The sequence below is a fragment of the Poecilia formosa genome, unplaced genomic scaffold (genome assembly GCF_000485575.1).
Source record: "Poecilia formosa unplaced genomic scaffold, Poecilia_formosa-5.1.2 Scaffold192, whole genome shotgun sequence".
Lineage (NCBI taxonomy): Eukaryota > Metazoa > Chordata > Actinopteri > Cyprinodontiformes > Poeciliidae > Poecilia > Poecilia formosa.
In genome coordinates this window covers 329998-346684 of record NW_006800131.1, presented here as the reverse complement: position 1 = coordinate 346684, position 16687 = coordinate 329998, and the positions used below count along the sequence as shown (strand labels likewise).

At 41.7% G+C, this 16687-nt stretch overlaps 1 protein-coding gene across 1 annotated transcript; it reads left to right on the top strand.

Moving 5' to 3' along the window:
* The first annotated feature begins 918 nt into the window (after positions 1-918).
* On the top strand, positions 919-16478 carry ints3 (integrator complex subunit 3). The gene is made up of 29 exons (XM_007566487.2): positions 919-1002; positions 2621-2704; positions 2835-2918; positions 3003-3116; positions 3762-3846; positions 3925-3991; positions 4679-4820; positions 4892-5021; positions 5502-5599; positions 6631-6822; positions 6902-6989; positions 8220-8299; positions 8390-8481; positions 8569-8675; positions 8760-8879; positions 9159-9288; positions 9380-9434; positions 10242-10345; positions 10426-10590; positions 10971-11124; positions 11240-11308; positions 11887-11962; positions 12046-12159; positions 12833-12881; positions 12960-13127; positions 13500-13600; positions 13695-13767; positions 13838-13994; positions 15554-16478. Exons 1-29 carry the CDS (start codon positions 919-921, stop codon positions 15629-15631), a joined length of 3060 nt encoding a protein of 1019 aa, XP_007566549.1. The 3' UTR covers positions 15632-16478.
* The last annotated feature ends 209 nt before the right edge of the window (positions 16479-16687 follow it).

Here is a 16687-nt window from a genome sequence, read left to right as displayed (position 1 = left end):
GTACTTTTTTTATTTTATAACATGTGCATAATCTCTCAGTGAAAATTTTGGAAAATGTTATTGAAATCATTTAGTCGGGGTAAAAAGTCTTGTGTCAGGAATTACCTTTTGTAAGTATTAATTTGCATTAAGTTTTAGTTTTTAAAATACTGAACTTTGAATGTAAATTTTATTTTCTTTCTGATGGCATTGTTGTAAAATATAAACTTTTTTATCTGTTCCTCAGAACCTAAGTTACTTTTTTGCCAAGTAGATTTTTACTCTTACTTGAGTAATTTCTTGGTCGACTACGGTTTAGTTTTACTTGAGTAATTTATTGGTATAATTGGAGTGCTACTCTTATTTGACCAGATTTTTTGGTGGTAGTTGTTTTAATTTTCCCGTGTGAGATTATGCTATTACAATAAAATATGCAATCATTTTAAGCCTTTCCATGCATGCTTACCAGGGAAATCATGTGTTCTCACAATTTTTTGCATTTATACGTTACTTGTAAACAAGATAAAGTTGTTTCGTTTCCATGCAGGTGGATGCCTGTATAGTTAGTTATTCAGGGATTGGCCTTTGATTCTTTAGCTTGCTATTGGTTGTTACTGACGTTGCTCAGACCAACGTGCAACCTGATTGGTCATTGGGCTCCGTTGTTCACGCACCGTACCCCAGCTCAGTCTGTGCGGATGTCCGTTATGTTACTGTGGTCGGACGGTGTTACGGAGTCAGACTGGTATCCAAGCTGCCTCCAAATAAGTTTTAAAAACACATATCAACTGGCCGAAGTGATTCACAGCGAGGCTCTGGCCCGGGCCACAGCCCCCGTGACTCTCCATTACATCGATACAGACACCCACAACATCACTGAAACGGTAGTCCCAACCCAGCACAGCTCCGCGGGGCCCCGGAGAGGCGCGGCGGGAGCAGATGGAGCCTGCACCGGCAAAGGCGAAGCCACAGGGCCGGCTCCTGGTGTCCACCCAGCTGGATGCTAAAGACGAGTTAGAGGAGGTAGGGAGACCAGGACTGGTTAGCTTGGATACCTAATTTTATTTTGGATGAACCGAGACAGGACGTTGATATAATAGACCCAATTAAATTAAATTTGTGCAGAAAAGCCAAAGGTACAAAGACATGGAACCATTTTATCAAGTGCTGCTGCTAACAGGCTAGTTAGCATAGCTAGCAGAAGGTTAGCGGCGGTAGTTAACAGGAATAGACCTGTGAGGTGTGTGAACACCTTGCTGAAGACATGGAGCTGAATGAGATAAAGTTGTAGTGTTTGTTTTCAGTGTTTGGGCTTTTAGAAACGCTGCTGTTTCTATTTACAATCTCCAAGTTCATGAAATATAGCCTAGCATGCTAATGCTACGTAAACATATGGATGAGACCTATGTGACAGTTGCGCATGCGTCCTGTTTCACATGTCAGAACTGTTGATACCCTGTTTATTTTTTATTAAATTATAACTACTTGTGGAATCGTCCACGGTTGGTTCAGAAAAGCAACCAAAGAAAAGTGCGTTTACTTTCACTTTTCCTCTTTAACCTGAAGACGAAAAGCTGAAGATGCACTGATTGCACCATTTGTAAGGCCACCATGTTTACCTTGACTGACTAAAAATACCACAATATTGTGGTGTTAACACAAAGATTTAAAAGTAAAATCTATAAAAATGAGGGAGCTGGTGTTATTTAAACCACAAAAGCAACAAACATTCATGCTTCTGCTAAGTAAATGTTGAACTGTTATTGTTACATATTTAATCTTAATTTATTGTTTTGATTCTGATGCCAATATTTATGCATTGTGACTAGTTTTAAAAGCTTAGTGTGTAGAACATTGCAATATTTATATTCCAAAGGACAGTTTGGAGTGCAGTACTTCTTGGTCAATATGTTCCAAGCGTTATGAACTTGCAGTGTATGCCAATGCAATATTTAGCCAATTGGACAGAGTCTCATAGCAACACAATGCTAAAGTTTACAAAGGATAAAGAGAGAAAAGAAGAAAGTAGGCATATATTTCAACTGGTACCCAAAAATCAACTTTTCTTTTGCTATTGCAGTTTCAAGAATTTCTAAAATTATTGCAAACATAAAAATCATTTGTTCTTTGTCATTGCTTGTAGGTACATGGTCAGGGCTTTTTGCTGAAGTTTTAATCCACTAAGATTGAACTTTTAGCTGGATTTCTGAAATCAGCCTAATAGCCTGTTGGTTAATGTCTTTAAATACCAAAAGGTCAACTAGTTTATACATGAGTGAATTCTTCTTATCCTAAGGAAAGGTTCAAACTCCATAAAAAAAAGTATCTGTATTATTATTAGAGTTTGATGGTGTTTACATTGGAACACGTTGAATTAGCTTATTTTTGTTTCAAGATGAAGTATTTTCTGTCGCGGGTTTAAATGGTCATATTAGGACAGTTTTTTTATTGCACAAATCGAAGATTGTTTATTGAATGTTTCACGTTAATACTTAAATATATTAAATTAAGACTATGGCTACTTCAGGTTCCACATTTCACGACTAGAAATATTTTCAAACGGTCTGCTTGTCTTTCAGCCAGCTGACCTGGAGTTTGTGTTGGTGTGTTTGATGGTTCATGTTTATTTTATGTGTTCCAGAGATTGGAACGGTGTGTTGTGATCGTCCAGGCACTGACCAATGGGCTGTCAGAACGGGAAGCCAACGATGCACTCACTGCCAACGTAAGAAACGCTCATTTTGACAACAAAGTTAACGTAGTACGATAATGTGGGTCGTCAAATTAAAGGCTGGAGTTTTCTAAATGTTTTTGTGTGAAATCATTGAACAAACTTCTGTGTATCCTTTGTGCAGGTGTGTAAAGGCCAGCAGCAGCATGAGGAGGTCTGTCTGGGTCTGTTTACCCTGGTCCTCACAGAGCCGACCCAGGCCCAGAGGGTGAGTCGCCTCTCCAGGTCTGCTCTCCTTCAGCATCACTGCAACTGAATCATAACAGCCTTCTGATCTGGTGTGTTGGAACAGTGCTACAGAGATCTGACGCTGGTCAACAGGGACGGGATGAACATAGTGCTGGTGAAAATCAACCAGATCCTGATGGAGAAGTTCCTCAAACTGCAGGACAATCCCAGAACGCAGGTAGAACCCATCGTCGATGTGAAGGAAATAAGACAAATCAACCAATCAGTCGAGTTTATTTGTGTAGCAATAAGGCATTTCAAAGTGCTTTTCGTCATAAAAACCAGTAAACATTACATTTTTCCATCATTACACATCAAATTATTTATTTATGTTTAATTTATTATGATTCTAAGCAAGAAGGAACTCAGTGTTTCAGCTGTTTTACAGTTTTCAGGAAATTTGTTCCAGATTTGTGGTGCATAGAAGCTGAATGCTGTTTCTCCATATTTGGTTTTGGTTTTGGTTCTTCAGAGCAGAACCAGAGCCAGAAGACCTGAGAGGTCTGGAAGGTTGATACAACAGCAGATATTTAATGTATTGTGGTGCTGAGCTGTTCAGTGATTTATAAACTGACAACAGTATTTTAAAGTCTCTGAGCTGCAGGGAGCCAGTGTAGGGACTGTAGAACTGGGTGATGTGCTCTAACTTCCTGGTTTTAGTCAGAACGCCAGCAGCAGCGTCTGGATCAGCTGCAGCTGGAGGATTGTTTTAGGCAGACCTGTGAAGATGTTGTTGCAGTGATCACTGCAACTAAAGATAAACACTTGGATATGTTTCTCTAGATCTATGTGCTCAGAGTGTTAATGGTTGGTTTGTGTGCAGCTGGTGTGGCTGGTCAGGGAGCTGGTGAAGAGTGGAGTAATTGGAGCCGACGGGGTCATCATGACTCTTCTGAAGCAGATTGCAGGTTAGATTCACACAGACTTCGTCTTTTATTTCAGAAACCAGGCTCTGTTTGTTCTGATGTTGCTGTTTGCTTCTGCAGGCGGAGACATCTCCGCTAAGAACATCTGGTTGGCCGAGAGCGTCCTGGACATCCTGCTTGAGCAAAAGTAAGCCTCACTCACATCCGTTCTCTAAAGAGGGCCTACTATGAAAAATTCACATTTCATGTGTTCTTGTGCTGGGTTGGTCTTTAAGAAACAACCCAGACGCTTAAAGAAATCACCCAGCTGTTTTTTGGCAATGCGAAACGAGCCATTTCAAAAATCTTCCAAATGTTGAGTCGCATTTGATGGGCTCTGCACTGTTGCCTAGCAACCCAAGCAGACCTCCAGCACATTTAGTCAGCTGTATGCACTGTACAATGGCTACTGGAAGAGTCCAGCAGCCAGCAGTAGAGACTAGTGTTTTGTTGTTGACTTGCCATCCAGAAACCACTTGCTGCATTCTTGCTGGATGTGCAGGAGGCTCCGCTTCTGCTTTTCAAAGATTTACGGTTGTATAATTGCGCATGTGTTTGTAGCCATTTTTACAATGTGTGAGTGTAAACGTTGAGTCACAGCATTTTATTTGGATTTAAAGTAACAGATACCCAAAAACAACTTATAGGAGCTCAAAATAGGCAGAACTGACCGGATTAAAATCTTACATAAGAATAATTTGGTGCAAAAAATGTGATGAAAATGTTTTTAAAGCCTGTGGATCTGTCCTAACTTGTTCAAGGAATCATAATAGATCATGCTTACAGTTTGGTGAATTTTCATGATTAAATCTCTAAATGTTTTTGTTCTCTGAAGGGAGTGGGTGTTGAAGAGCGGGATGCTAATAGCGATGTCGGTGTACACCTACCTCCGTCTGATTGTGGATCACGGCACGCCGAACCTGCTGCCTCTGCGCCAGAAGGAAGTGGACTTCTGCATCAGCATGCTGCGGGAAAAAGTGAGGAAAGGAAGATCTCCTGTTTCAGTTCTCGTTCTCACGTCGATAACTTTCTCTCTCTGTGTTTGTAGTTCATGGAGTGCCTCATCATCGGCAGAGATCTGGTTCGTCTGCTGCAGAATGTCGCTCGGATCCCAGAAATGGAGCTGCTGTGGCGGGATTTGTTGCACAACCCGCAGGTTCTCAGTCCTCAGTTTACAGGTGAGCTCAGCTTCACTACCTGAAAAACGGCCACAGGGACGGAAAGGTGCATTTTTCATCAAATAATCACTTCTTTTTCTTTTTTTTTTTTTAAGATTTAATTTTTGGAAAGACCTGGATTTTTTCTCACCAATGCTTCGGTTTCCATAGTTCAGAGTGACGTCAGCACACAGAGGGCGGCCATCTTGTTTTAAAGCCTATTTTGCAGCTTCTGTTTATTTGGACTTTGAATTGAATTCAGATCAACTCTACAACAAAATATGAGTCTAGCCAAGTTATTGTTTTTTTACGAAAATAAAGTCATGATGTCACAAAGTTAAAGTAATAGAAATGCAATAATAAACTAATAAGACAAAAGGAAAAGATCAGAGATTTTACTTTTAAACTGTTTCGCCCAGTTCCAAATGTTGTTATGCTGTCGTTTTCTTTTATCTTTGTTTCCTGACATGTCTGTCTCTGACTGCGATGTCGTTCCTGCAGGGATCCTCCAGCTCCTGACAGCTCGAACGTCTCGGAAATTCCTCGCCTGTCGACTGACTCCAGACATGGAGACCAAGCTGCTGTTCATGACCTCCAGGGTAAAAACATAACCCAGAAGTATTCACACCCTCTGAGCTTCAAACACAAACCTTAGGGAACTTAATGACAGTGATTAAAGCTGTGGTCTGAGGCTCTTAGTGACTCAATAACTGTTGATTTAAATATGGATATAAAACAGATGCAGGTCAGTTTTTAATTGCTGGGCCTGTCACTTTAACAAATTTTTCTGGACGAAAAATTGATGCAGAAGTTATTATGATGAACGATGACATTGTTGTTTTGAGACAATTTTCAAGTAATATAATGGTAGAATAATGAAAGAACATGTTCTCAAAGATCAATAAACTTTAAATTCTAACAAACATTTAGCACTGGAACTGGAAGACATTTTAAATATCCAAAATAAATAAAACAACAGAAACAGCAAATAAAATGAATTATAAAGTCACAGTAAACATAAAAAAACTGAAGACTTTTGTCATCTAGTTTTTATCTGAAAGAGAAAAACAATAAATCATACAAATGGAAATTATTGACTTTGTTTTAATTTATCATGTGATTAATTGATTTATTGATTATTGCGACAGGCCTAACAATTGCATTGAATTTCCACAACAAAATTACACCAAATTTACTTTTAAATCTGTTTTTCTTGTCATGTGGTCCTAGTTACCATGACAACAGAAGTAAAAGAAAGCTTGGAAAAGATTAGAACTTTGTGTTGCGTTTTTCTGAGTAGATTTTGATTTAAAAGTTGTAATTTTGTCCTAATTTATTCTGAACTTCAAACTAAATTCAAATTTAAAAATACATTATTGAACCCAGAGGTAAATTTACATCTTCTTAAAGAAGATCATCACACTTTTCATATTTTAATTTGTAAAGTAATTATAAAACTATGTATCATTTCCTTCAGCTTCCCAGTTTTGCTGTATTTTGTGTTGGTTTGTCTCATAAAACCAGTTTAAGTCTGAGGTTCTCAGTCAGATTACGGAGACGTTGAAGGGATGTGATGATTTCTGAAAGGCTCTGGTCGTGTGGTTGAATTTGCGTCCTCACCTGCGCCCAGGTGCGTTTCGGGCAGCAGAAGCGGTACCAGGACTGGTTCCAGAGGCAGTACCTGTCCACGGCGGAGAGCCAGTCGCTGCGCTGTGACCTGATCCGCTACATCTGCGGTGTCGTCCACCCCTCCAACGAGGTGCTGAGCTCTGACATCCTGCCGCGCTGGGCTATCATTGGCTGGTTGCTCACCACCTGCACGGTAAGAGGTCGCGACCCCAAGCTCCCAGGGGGAGGAGTGGTGTTTTTTAAACAAGCTAACTTGTGATCTTTTCCTGCAGTCGAATGTGGCGGCCTCCAACGCCAAGCTGGCCTTGTTTTACGACTGGCTGTTCTTCAACCCAGAGAAAGACAGCATCATGAATATAGGTAACAATGAAACACCTGGCAGTTACTATGGAAACCAGTGTAACCATAAATATACAAATAGTTCTGGATCTTCACATATCAATATTTAAAGCAGGTTTCAACAAATGTTTTATGTTTTGACCCATTAATTTATGCAATATTTAAAATCTGCTTTATAAATGTCTTAAAGAGACAGCGCAGCTCATGTTCTGTTTTATATTTCCCCAGTCCGAGATCTCCTGATCAATACCAGCTTTCAGTTTCCTTATAGTCATACAAAATCCTATTATGCGAAATTCGTATTTGCATGTTTTCAAGTCTATTTGGGTTCAGCTGAAGAGTTAAAAAAAAAAACTCCTGCCCATTTCTTGGCAATGATATAATATTTTTTGGTGTCTGAAAAACAACACGTTTAAAAAACATCCTGATTGTTGAGTCACATTCAATGGGCGCTGGGTTGTTACCTAGCAACTCAGACAGACCTCTGTTACCTAGCAACTCAGACAGACCTCTGTTACCTAGCAACTCAGGCAGACCTCTGTCTGTTACCTAGCAACCCAGGCAGAGCTCCGTCCGTTACCTAGCAACCCAGGCAGAGCTCCATCCGTTACCTAGCAACCCAGGCAGCGCTCCGGAAAGCTTGGTCAGTTGCTTTTACTGCTGTACACATTGGCCTGACGCAATTAATCAATTAATCGCATGAAAAATTAAAATAAGGTCAATAATTTCCACTTGGTGATTTATGGTTATTCTTTTTTTTCTCTTTCTGCCAGTTATTGGTAAAACAGGATGATAAAAGTGTTCAGTTTGGTGCTTTGATCTCAACTAACCTTTTCTTTGAAGGACAGATTTGTTTGGAGATTTCATAATTAATTTTATTTATTGTTTTGTTTATTTATTGTGGAAATTTAAAGTATCTTCCAGTTTAAGTGTTAAATGTTCATTTGAATTTAAAGTTTATTGAGCTCTCAGAATGTGTCCATTAGTATTATGTTACTTGAAAATGGTCTCATAAAAACAAAATTATAGTTTATTGCAGTAACTTCTGGGACAATTTATCATTCAGCAAAATTTGTTATTATGACAGTCCTAAATATGCGCTGTACAATGGCTGCTGGAAAAGACAAGTGTTTTGTTGTTTACTTACCATCCAGAAACCATTTGGTGCATTCTTGTTGGTTGTGCAGAAGGCTCAACTTCTGCTTTTCAGACATGTTTGGTTGTATAATTTTCCATCTATTTTGGTTCCAGAACCGGCCATCCTTGTGATGCATCACTCCATGAAGCCTCATCCTGCCATCACAGCCACGCTGCTGGACTTCATGTGCCGGGTAACACGCAACCTGGATGCTAAAATACACACAAATACACACAAAATTGTTTCCAATGAGTAACACATCTCCTCCTCATTGACCCCTCAGATCATCCCTCACTTCTTCCCCCCGCTGGAGACTCAGGTCCGGCAAGGCGTCTTCAATTCACTCAACTTCATCATGGAGAAGAGGGTGCTGGCGTAAGAGCTGCGTCTCATTCACTGACTTATGTTTTTTAAAGTATCTACATGTTCTCCTCCCTCTAACTGATCTGGTTTGTCTCTCAGTCACCTTGCTCCTCTGTTTGATAACCCAAAACTGGACCGAGAGCTTCGCTCGATGCTCAGGGAGCGGTTCCCCGAGTTCTGCAGCCCGCCGTCTCCTCCCACCGAAGGTAGCGCATGCACACACTGAAAGCCGCTTCACAGTAAAACTCAACAGGAAACACCTTGAGCTGAAATGTTTCTGCCCCCTGCAGTGAAGATGGAGGAGGCGGTTTCCATGGAGATGGACAACCACGTCCTGGACAAGGAGGAGGGCTGCTACGACCACACGGAGGCAGCGTTCAGCGATGATGAGGAGGAAGTCAACAATAAAGGTAGAAAAATGGAGGAGATTCACTGCAAGCTAAGGGTGCTCAAAGTACGGGGCGGGGGCCATTTGTGGCCCCTGGACTGACTTTCTATGGCCCTCCCCCGAGGGGGGCAGATTCATCAATTACGTTTAAAGATTTTTAATCATTTTTTAATCATATACATAAATAAGTTAAATAAAATAATTGGTACCTCTCTAGTACTCTATAATGGGTTGTTTTAGGGCTGCAGATGTTCCTGGTGGGACGTGACATCACTCTAACCGTTGACCAATCACTGTGCAGGAAAGAAGAGGGAGTTCCGGTTCCATCCGATCAAAGAAGCGGTGATAGAGGAGCCAGCTGACATCACGCCCTGGCTCGACCAATTAGACGACACCATGAAGGAGAAGGTGCAGCAGATTCAGAAGACCAGGTGAGAGCTCAACGCCGCCCCCTTCAGGTTCGGTCTGGAAGTACGGCTGTCTCCATAGTGATCAGGTTTCTGACGTCTGTCCTCCTCTCAGTGACACGGAGACCCAGTGCGAGGTCATGCAGGAGGTTGTGGATCTAATCATGGAGGTCAGTTCACTTTGACACAAAGCAGAAAAAAGTAGAAATTAATTAATTTGATCAAACAAATCTGTTTTTTCTGGAATCTTTAGTCAAATTTTCACAGTGAAAGAGAAACTGTGATGGGTGCTGCAGCTTTCTGTCTGTTTAGGTCATGTGACAGTTAGCACAAGCCTAGCTTTGCTTCTGCTTTTTAATTATAACAATAGTTAGAACAATTAACGTGCATTTCAGTGAGTTATAAAAAGGTATTTGTTTTCTTATGGGCCATAATTAAAGCTGCAGTATATAACTAAAAAATATTTTTTTACATATTTGTTGAAATTTTTACCATGACAGTATAAAACACGTAGTCTGTGAAAAAACAGAGGTCCTTCCTTCTTCCAGCGCCAACTAGAAACAACCAATCAGAGGCAGGAGGCGGGTCTTAGTGCTACTCAACACCTCTCTTTCCCCCTTTGATCTGTGCTAATGCTGCTACAGCTAGCATAGCCTGTTGTGAATGCTATAGATAGTTAGCATGGCCATGGATAAATGATTTTCCTCTAACGATAAGTTGTTTCTCTGCCATTATCATGTTTAGCAGTGCTTTCACAGGGTTGATTAACAGCGTTAAGACCCTCTTCCTGGCTGTGATTGGTGGATTCTGGTTGGAGGTGGAAGAGGATCTTTTCACAGATTGTCTGTCCCATGTTATATTGTCACAACATGGTGAAAGTTTTAACAAATATGTAAAAAACATAATTTTTATAAAAATTGCATACTTTGATCCGGTTAACCGTTTCAGCTCCAGAATGAGTTGTTCTTGTTTTCCAGGACGACTTCGACACGGAGCAGATGTCGGCTCTGGCTTCCTGTCTGGCTGAGCTCTTCAAAGATCACTTCAGAGGGGAGGTTCTCCCTGAGGAGATCACCGAGGAGTGAGTCCGTCCTCCCTGACCCGACCCGACGTCCCTCCGCTGGGCGCCGGTCCGTTTGACGCCTCCGCTGCTCTCTGCAGGTCTCTGGAGGAGTCCGTCTCCAAACCCGTCTGCCTGATCTTCAGGAACCTGGTCACCATGCAGGAGGACAACAGCGGCTTCTCGGTGCTGCTGGACATGTTGGCCGAGCTTTACCAGAAGCAGCCGAAGATCGGATACCACCTGCTGTACTACCTGAAGGCCAGGTGAGGAAACGGGCCAACGTGTTTTTTTATTATTATTATTGACCCTTTGCACGTATTCAGAACGCAACACAATCTCCCATGATGGGCGTTAAAACAACTGATGCGCTTCTGTAAAGCCTGTCAAAAAACTACAGCAGTGTATTAGTATGGAGCTAAATTAGTCTCATAAAGATTCACAAAGCGTACAATGAAATTTGTAAGCTGGCTTTACGGTTGTTTTTCGTCTTTATTTTCCTTTTATTTTCCTTTTTGTGTTCCTGAATCAATGCTGCGTAGTGTCGGCGCCTGCAGGAGCGTTGCTAGCGTTAGCGGCTAATAGGCGACGTCCCAGACATTACATTATTTGATTCATGTGATCATCTGTGCGTTTGTGTTGACAGCAAAGCGGCGAACGGGAAGATGATGCTGTACGAGTCGTTTGCCCAGGCGACGGCGCTTGGCGACCTGCACACGTGTCTCATGATGGACATGAAGGCGTGTCAGGAGGACGACGTCCGGCTGCTCTGCTACCTCACGCCGTCCATCTACTCCGAGGTAAACACTGGCTGACCTCTGACCCCGTACCTCAAAGAGGTTCTGGAGAGGCTGTGTTGAGCAACTCCTCCCCCACGTGTTGCTGAACACATTCCCACTGAAAGTGTGTGTTTAGTTTCCAGATGAGACGCTGAGGAGCGGCGAGCTGCTCAACATGATCGTAGCCGTCATCGACTCCATGCAGGTAACTCCAGTGGCGTCAGAGCAACACCATGAATGTTCTTAAAGGGCCAGAACGTATGAAATGCAAAACCCCATAAAAACTGTTAAGATATTAACAGAACGCGTCTACATTCGATAAGCACTTCTTAAAATGAAATAATATTGAGCCTCTTTTCTCGTTGGATCCACCAGGACGTTACAACAGTTTTCACAATTCTTTTTTTTTTTTCTTGCTGTCAAAATTACAGATTTTGTGGAACTAATTTAGAAATATTTGCACTCATGGATGACAGTTACTCCAACTTTTAGTTACTCGACATATCAGTGAAGTCAGTAGAAAATGAGTAAGAAACACTGCCACCTGCAGGTCGGAGTTAGCATCACTTAATCCTGACTTTCATGAGGAAGTGGAGGGATGGATTGATGTAATTTGGCAGTAAACAGATTAAAAGTTGTTTTGATTGATAGAATAATATTAAAGCACATAATTGATTTCCTGAAGTCTTTATTTATGTGTTCATCTAAGGGCCACATTAGAAGTGTTGGTGTGTTAATTAAAGTTTTTTTTTATGACGCTCACCTGGATGTGTCTGTGTTCAGCTACAGGAGCTGATGTGTCACGTGATGATGGGGAACCTGGTCATGTTCCGGAAAGACTCGGTTCTGAACATTCTCAGTAAGGAACCGAGATCCAGAGCGTGGTTCTGCTTCCCGTGGGTTTGTGGACTCCAACGTGTACTGTTTGTTTCTCCTCCTCAGTTCAGTCTCTGGAGTGGGAAACGTTTGAACAGTACAGCACCTGGCAGCTCTTCCTGGCCCACAGCATCCCACTGGAAACCATCATCCCCATCCTACAGCACCTCAAATACAAAGGTGGCAACTTTCACTGGGCAACAGAATGTCCAAGATTAAAATAATAATAACGGATTATTAATGCAATTTATGACTGGATGATTGGTTGGGTGGTTGGTTGGTTGGTTGGTTCAATGGATTGTTGGTTGATTGGTTGGTTGGTTCAATGGATTGTTGGTTGATTGGTTGGTTGGTTCAATGGATGGTTGGTTGGTTGGTTGGTTGGTTGGTTGGTTCAATGGATTGTTGGTTGATTGATTGGTTGGTTCAATGGATGGTTGGTTGGTTGGTTGGTTGGTTGGTTCAATGGATGGATGGATGGATGGATGGTTCATTGGTTGGTTGGCTGCTTGGTTGGTTGTTGGTTCAATGGATGGATGGAAAACTAATTGATTGGTTGGTTGACATATTGATTGATTGATGTATTGATTGGTTGATGGATGGATGGATGGATAAATTGATGTATTGATTGATGTATTGATTGGTTGATGGATGGATGGATGGATGGATGGATGGATGGATGGATGGATTAATTGCTGTATTGATTGACATATTGATTGATGTATTGATTGGTTGATGGATGGATGGATTAATTGATGTATTGATTGACATATTGATTGATGTATTGATTGGTTGACGTATTGCCAACAGTTATTGGTTGTGTTTTTAAAACTTTCTGTGTTCTTGTTCCCAGAGCATCCGGAGGCCTTGTCCTGTCTGTTGCTGCAGCTCCGCAGGGAAAAGTACGACCAGATGAAACGTGTTTTCACGTTGTGACCCCGTCGCCTGTGCTAACGTCTCCGTCTTTATCCTGCCCTCAGGCCAAGTGAGGAAATGGTGAAGATGGTTCTGAGTCGGCCCTGCCACCCGGAGGACCAGTTCACCACCAGCATCCTGCGCCACTGGGCGTCCAAATACGATGACACGCTGGGGGAACACATCAAGGCTCAGCTCATCAAGAACAACAACCAGCCACGCAAGAGGCAGAGGTGGGGACGACTACACATCCAAGGGGGCTCAAACTGGTGTGCAGGGGCCATTTCTCGTCCCTGAACTAATTTTTTTGTGGCCCCTCACCACAATTCAAGAATAAATTAAATACATTTGGACAAAACTATCACATTTAAATCAGAATCCACTTATAAAAATGTTATATGCAATAAAAAGTGACCGTCTTTTTTAAGCTTTCTGGTTTACTTCTGTTGTCATAGTAACTAAGGCCACATCTACTCATTAACTCATACTCTAAAGTTCACCTGGCTACTCTAGATCGTTCCTCTTTAGGTCCAAAAAGTGAAAAATTAAGTTTTGCATTTTTGTTCTGCTTAGCAGTGAATCAGTTTCCTCTTGTTTACCTTCAGTCTTCGTAGTTCGAGCAGCAAACTGGCTCAGCTGACCCTGGAACAGATCCTGGAGCACCTGGACAATCTGAGGCTGAGTCTCAGCAACATGAAGAACAACTGTGAGCTCACACACTCACACACACACACACACACACGGACGCAGACAGCAGCTGATCCTGCTCAGGTCGATGACGGCTCTCCTCTTTCTTTCAGTCTTCACTCAGACTCCCATCCTTCAGGCTCTGCAGCACGTTCAGGCCAGCTGCGACGAAGCTCACAAGATGAGGTCAGCATGCTATAAACACGCATTCATCACAATGTCACGGTTTCTTTTGACCGACGCTCTGCCTCTGCAGGTTCAGCGACCTGTTCGCCCTTGCAGAGGAGTACGAGGATTCCCAGGCGAAGCCTCTGAAGTCCAGGAGGAAAGCGCCGGCCTCGTCGCCTCGCTCCAGGAAGGGCGTAGCTCCGCCCACCAACAACGAGGAGGAGAGCGCCTCCAGTAGTGCCTCAGTACGTAAAAATAACTTCCTTTCTGTTTCTGATCGCTTTAGTGAAGCGAAGATTAAAACAGACCGTCATGTTTGCTTCTTAAACTGCGTAAAATGAGCAATATTTTTTTTCGCCTTAAATAAATGTATTTTCTCAAAGATGCGAGAGGAAATAATTTACCCAGGAACACATCATGTTCACACTTCAGTCCGATCCAACTTTCACGTAATTGTTGTGAGACGTGCATCCTGAAAACCTTAACCTGTAAATACCTTAATTATCTTAAGGAAACAAAGACCCAATTTCAAGGTGTCAAATTGTCACATTTGATACATACAGCATTTGAATAACAACTATTGGTAACATAGTTAATAGATTGTGCTATAAAATGATTCTGTGTTGTTGGATATAACATAATACCCCCATTTAACAATCCTCTTTGACGTTTTTCTACAATAGTTTTTTCTTCCACCAAACTTTATAAGATAAATGCTCGTATTCAGCACTCCGAACCTTTTTTGTGATTTTATGATCTTCCGTCGCTTCCATCAGGTCATTAGTCTTCCATCAGCGGTTGTGTAAAATCATTTTTTAATGGTTTGATGTAATATTTTCATTGTCTGGATTCCATAATTATCAACATTAACAGAAATAAAGCTTTAAATATAGTAGCTTACCAAGTAATGACTCTATAAAATTAAATATTTTCGATGACATTCTAATGTATTGAGATGTATTTGAAATTCTAGAAAGGATTTTTAAGACCCCATGTCAACGTGGTGAACTCGTCCCAGCTTTATTGTGTTTTACAGAAAAACAAATTTATATTTGTTGAAATTTCTGTGGTTTTAAAGGTGCAGTATCACGTAACATCAACTTTTTGAACTTTAAATTGTTTTATAATGTAATTCCCTCATGAACAACATTACCTAGATTGTTGCCTTGATTCTTTCATGCATGTTTGAGAAATCCTTTAATCTCCATGGCAACCATTCAGCTGTACAAAACGCCTGGTTAGACCTATCTCCGCCTTCGAGATGCAGCCCCTCCTCGTAGCTGCAGTTTCCAAGCTTCATCTCACAGAACAGCCCTCCCCTCTCGGCTCCTTCAGACTAGCCAGCAGTAATTAGCAAACACCTAGTGGAACTATGCGAGCTATTTCCCAGTGTGACGCTGGTAAAAACATTGATAAAGGGTTAATGAAGGAGCCTTGTTGTGATGACTTCCTGAAAGTGCAGTTTCAGAAGCAGCATGAGTTTTTAAAGAGACAGAGGCCCAATTTCAAGGCATTAAATTACAAAGTCAAGTTTCTTTTTTAAGTCATATTTGGCATCTATAGGATTTTTGTAACAACTGAATTTAACAGTTACTTGACTATGCTATAAATCACATTATGAAAAACATGGAAAACATACAACACTGCCCCTTTAAGAAATTATTTAGACATCCTGAACTTGTCCCAGCTTTATTGTGTTTTATATAAAAACGAATTATGTTTGTCTGTGTTTTTAAGCTAAGCTAAGGCTAAGCTCCAGGGGAAACGCATCATGACCTTGTTTCTGTTTGTCTGTTTGCTGCAGGAGGAGGAAGACTCAAAGCCCAAAGCGCCGAAGAGGAAGCGGAAAGGCTCGTCAGCGGTTGGCTCCGACAGCGACTGATTGAACCCTCTGACCAATCAGATGCCAACAAACACCGCCATCCGACCAGTCGCTCAGCGCTCCCCTCCCCATCCCCCACGGAGGGAGAAGAAGGCCCCAGGTTTGGGACTTCAAATCTGGGTCGTGGGCCAACTTCCTCCTGTTGAGATTGATGCCGTTGCCAGGGAGACGAGGCGCAAGCTGCTGGGTTTTGATCGCGCTGGGAGGAGAAACCACAAACTCTTGATCCAAATGGACCGATTTTTAAACATGACGAGAGGGACCCCTGTAGTTTTTCCCTGGAGGGGCGTGGACTCGTGACTTCCTGCTGTTTTTAGCAGCTACTTCCTGTTTGTCTTGCTGCAGTAAAAGCATCTGTTGTTCCTTCATGTCAGGTGAATTCTTCATAAACACAAATGATGGTTTCAGGGTCTCATTCGTCTGTTACTTGGGAGTTTTGATTGGAATGCAAAGTGGGGGTTGCTCAAAAGCACAACGGCAGCAACAGTCATCGTCACGGCAACCTTTCACTGTCTTTACTGTTGTGTACAAAAACAATCTCAAATGTGGTTTTGATTTTTTTTTCAGTCCAGAGCTTCTGATCTTTTCTGACTTTTGGCAGAAACACGATAAGATGGATGCAGATCAGCAGAAGTATTTTTTTATCGACGGTGAATCTTTTACAGAGTCGCGTTTTTAAGGATCTTTGAAACTAAATCTTTAAGCTTTCCAAAGCCGAGTCAGAAAACAGCAGAAGTCCTCTGCCGCAGTTTTATTTACAGCCATATGTCTTTACAAAGCCTTAACTGGTTCAGACACAGAGCTGATTTTACAGGATGTGAAAAATAATAAATGAGCAAATGATGAACGGCTGATGTTTGTACAGGACGAAACCATTTATCTGTTCATGCACATCTCTGGAGCCAAATGGTGCCTCCTTGATCTAACCCCGGATTAAATTACTTAATTTTCATCTATGGATCAAAATTAGCTTCTTTCCAGGAAAGTACATTGTTTTGGGAAAGTATTTTCTCCTTAACGTTTTTTCTAATCCCTTAACAGGTTAGAATATGTCTA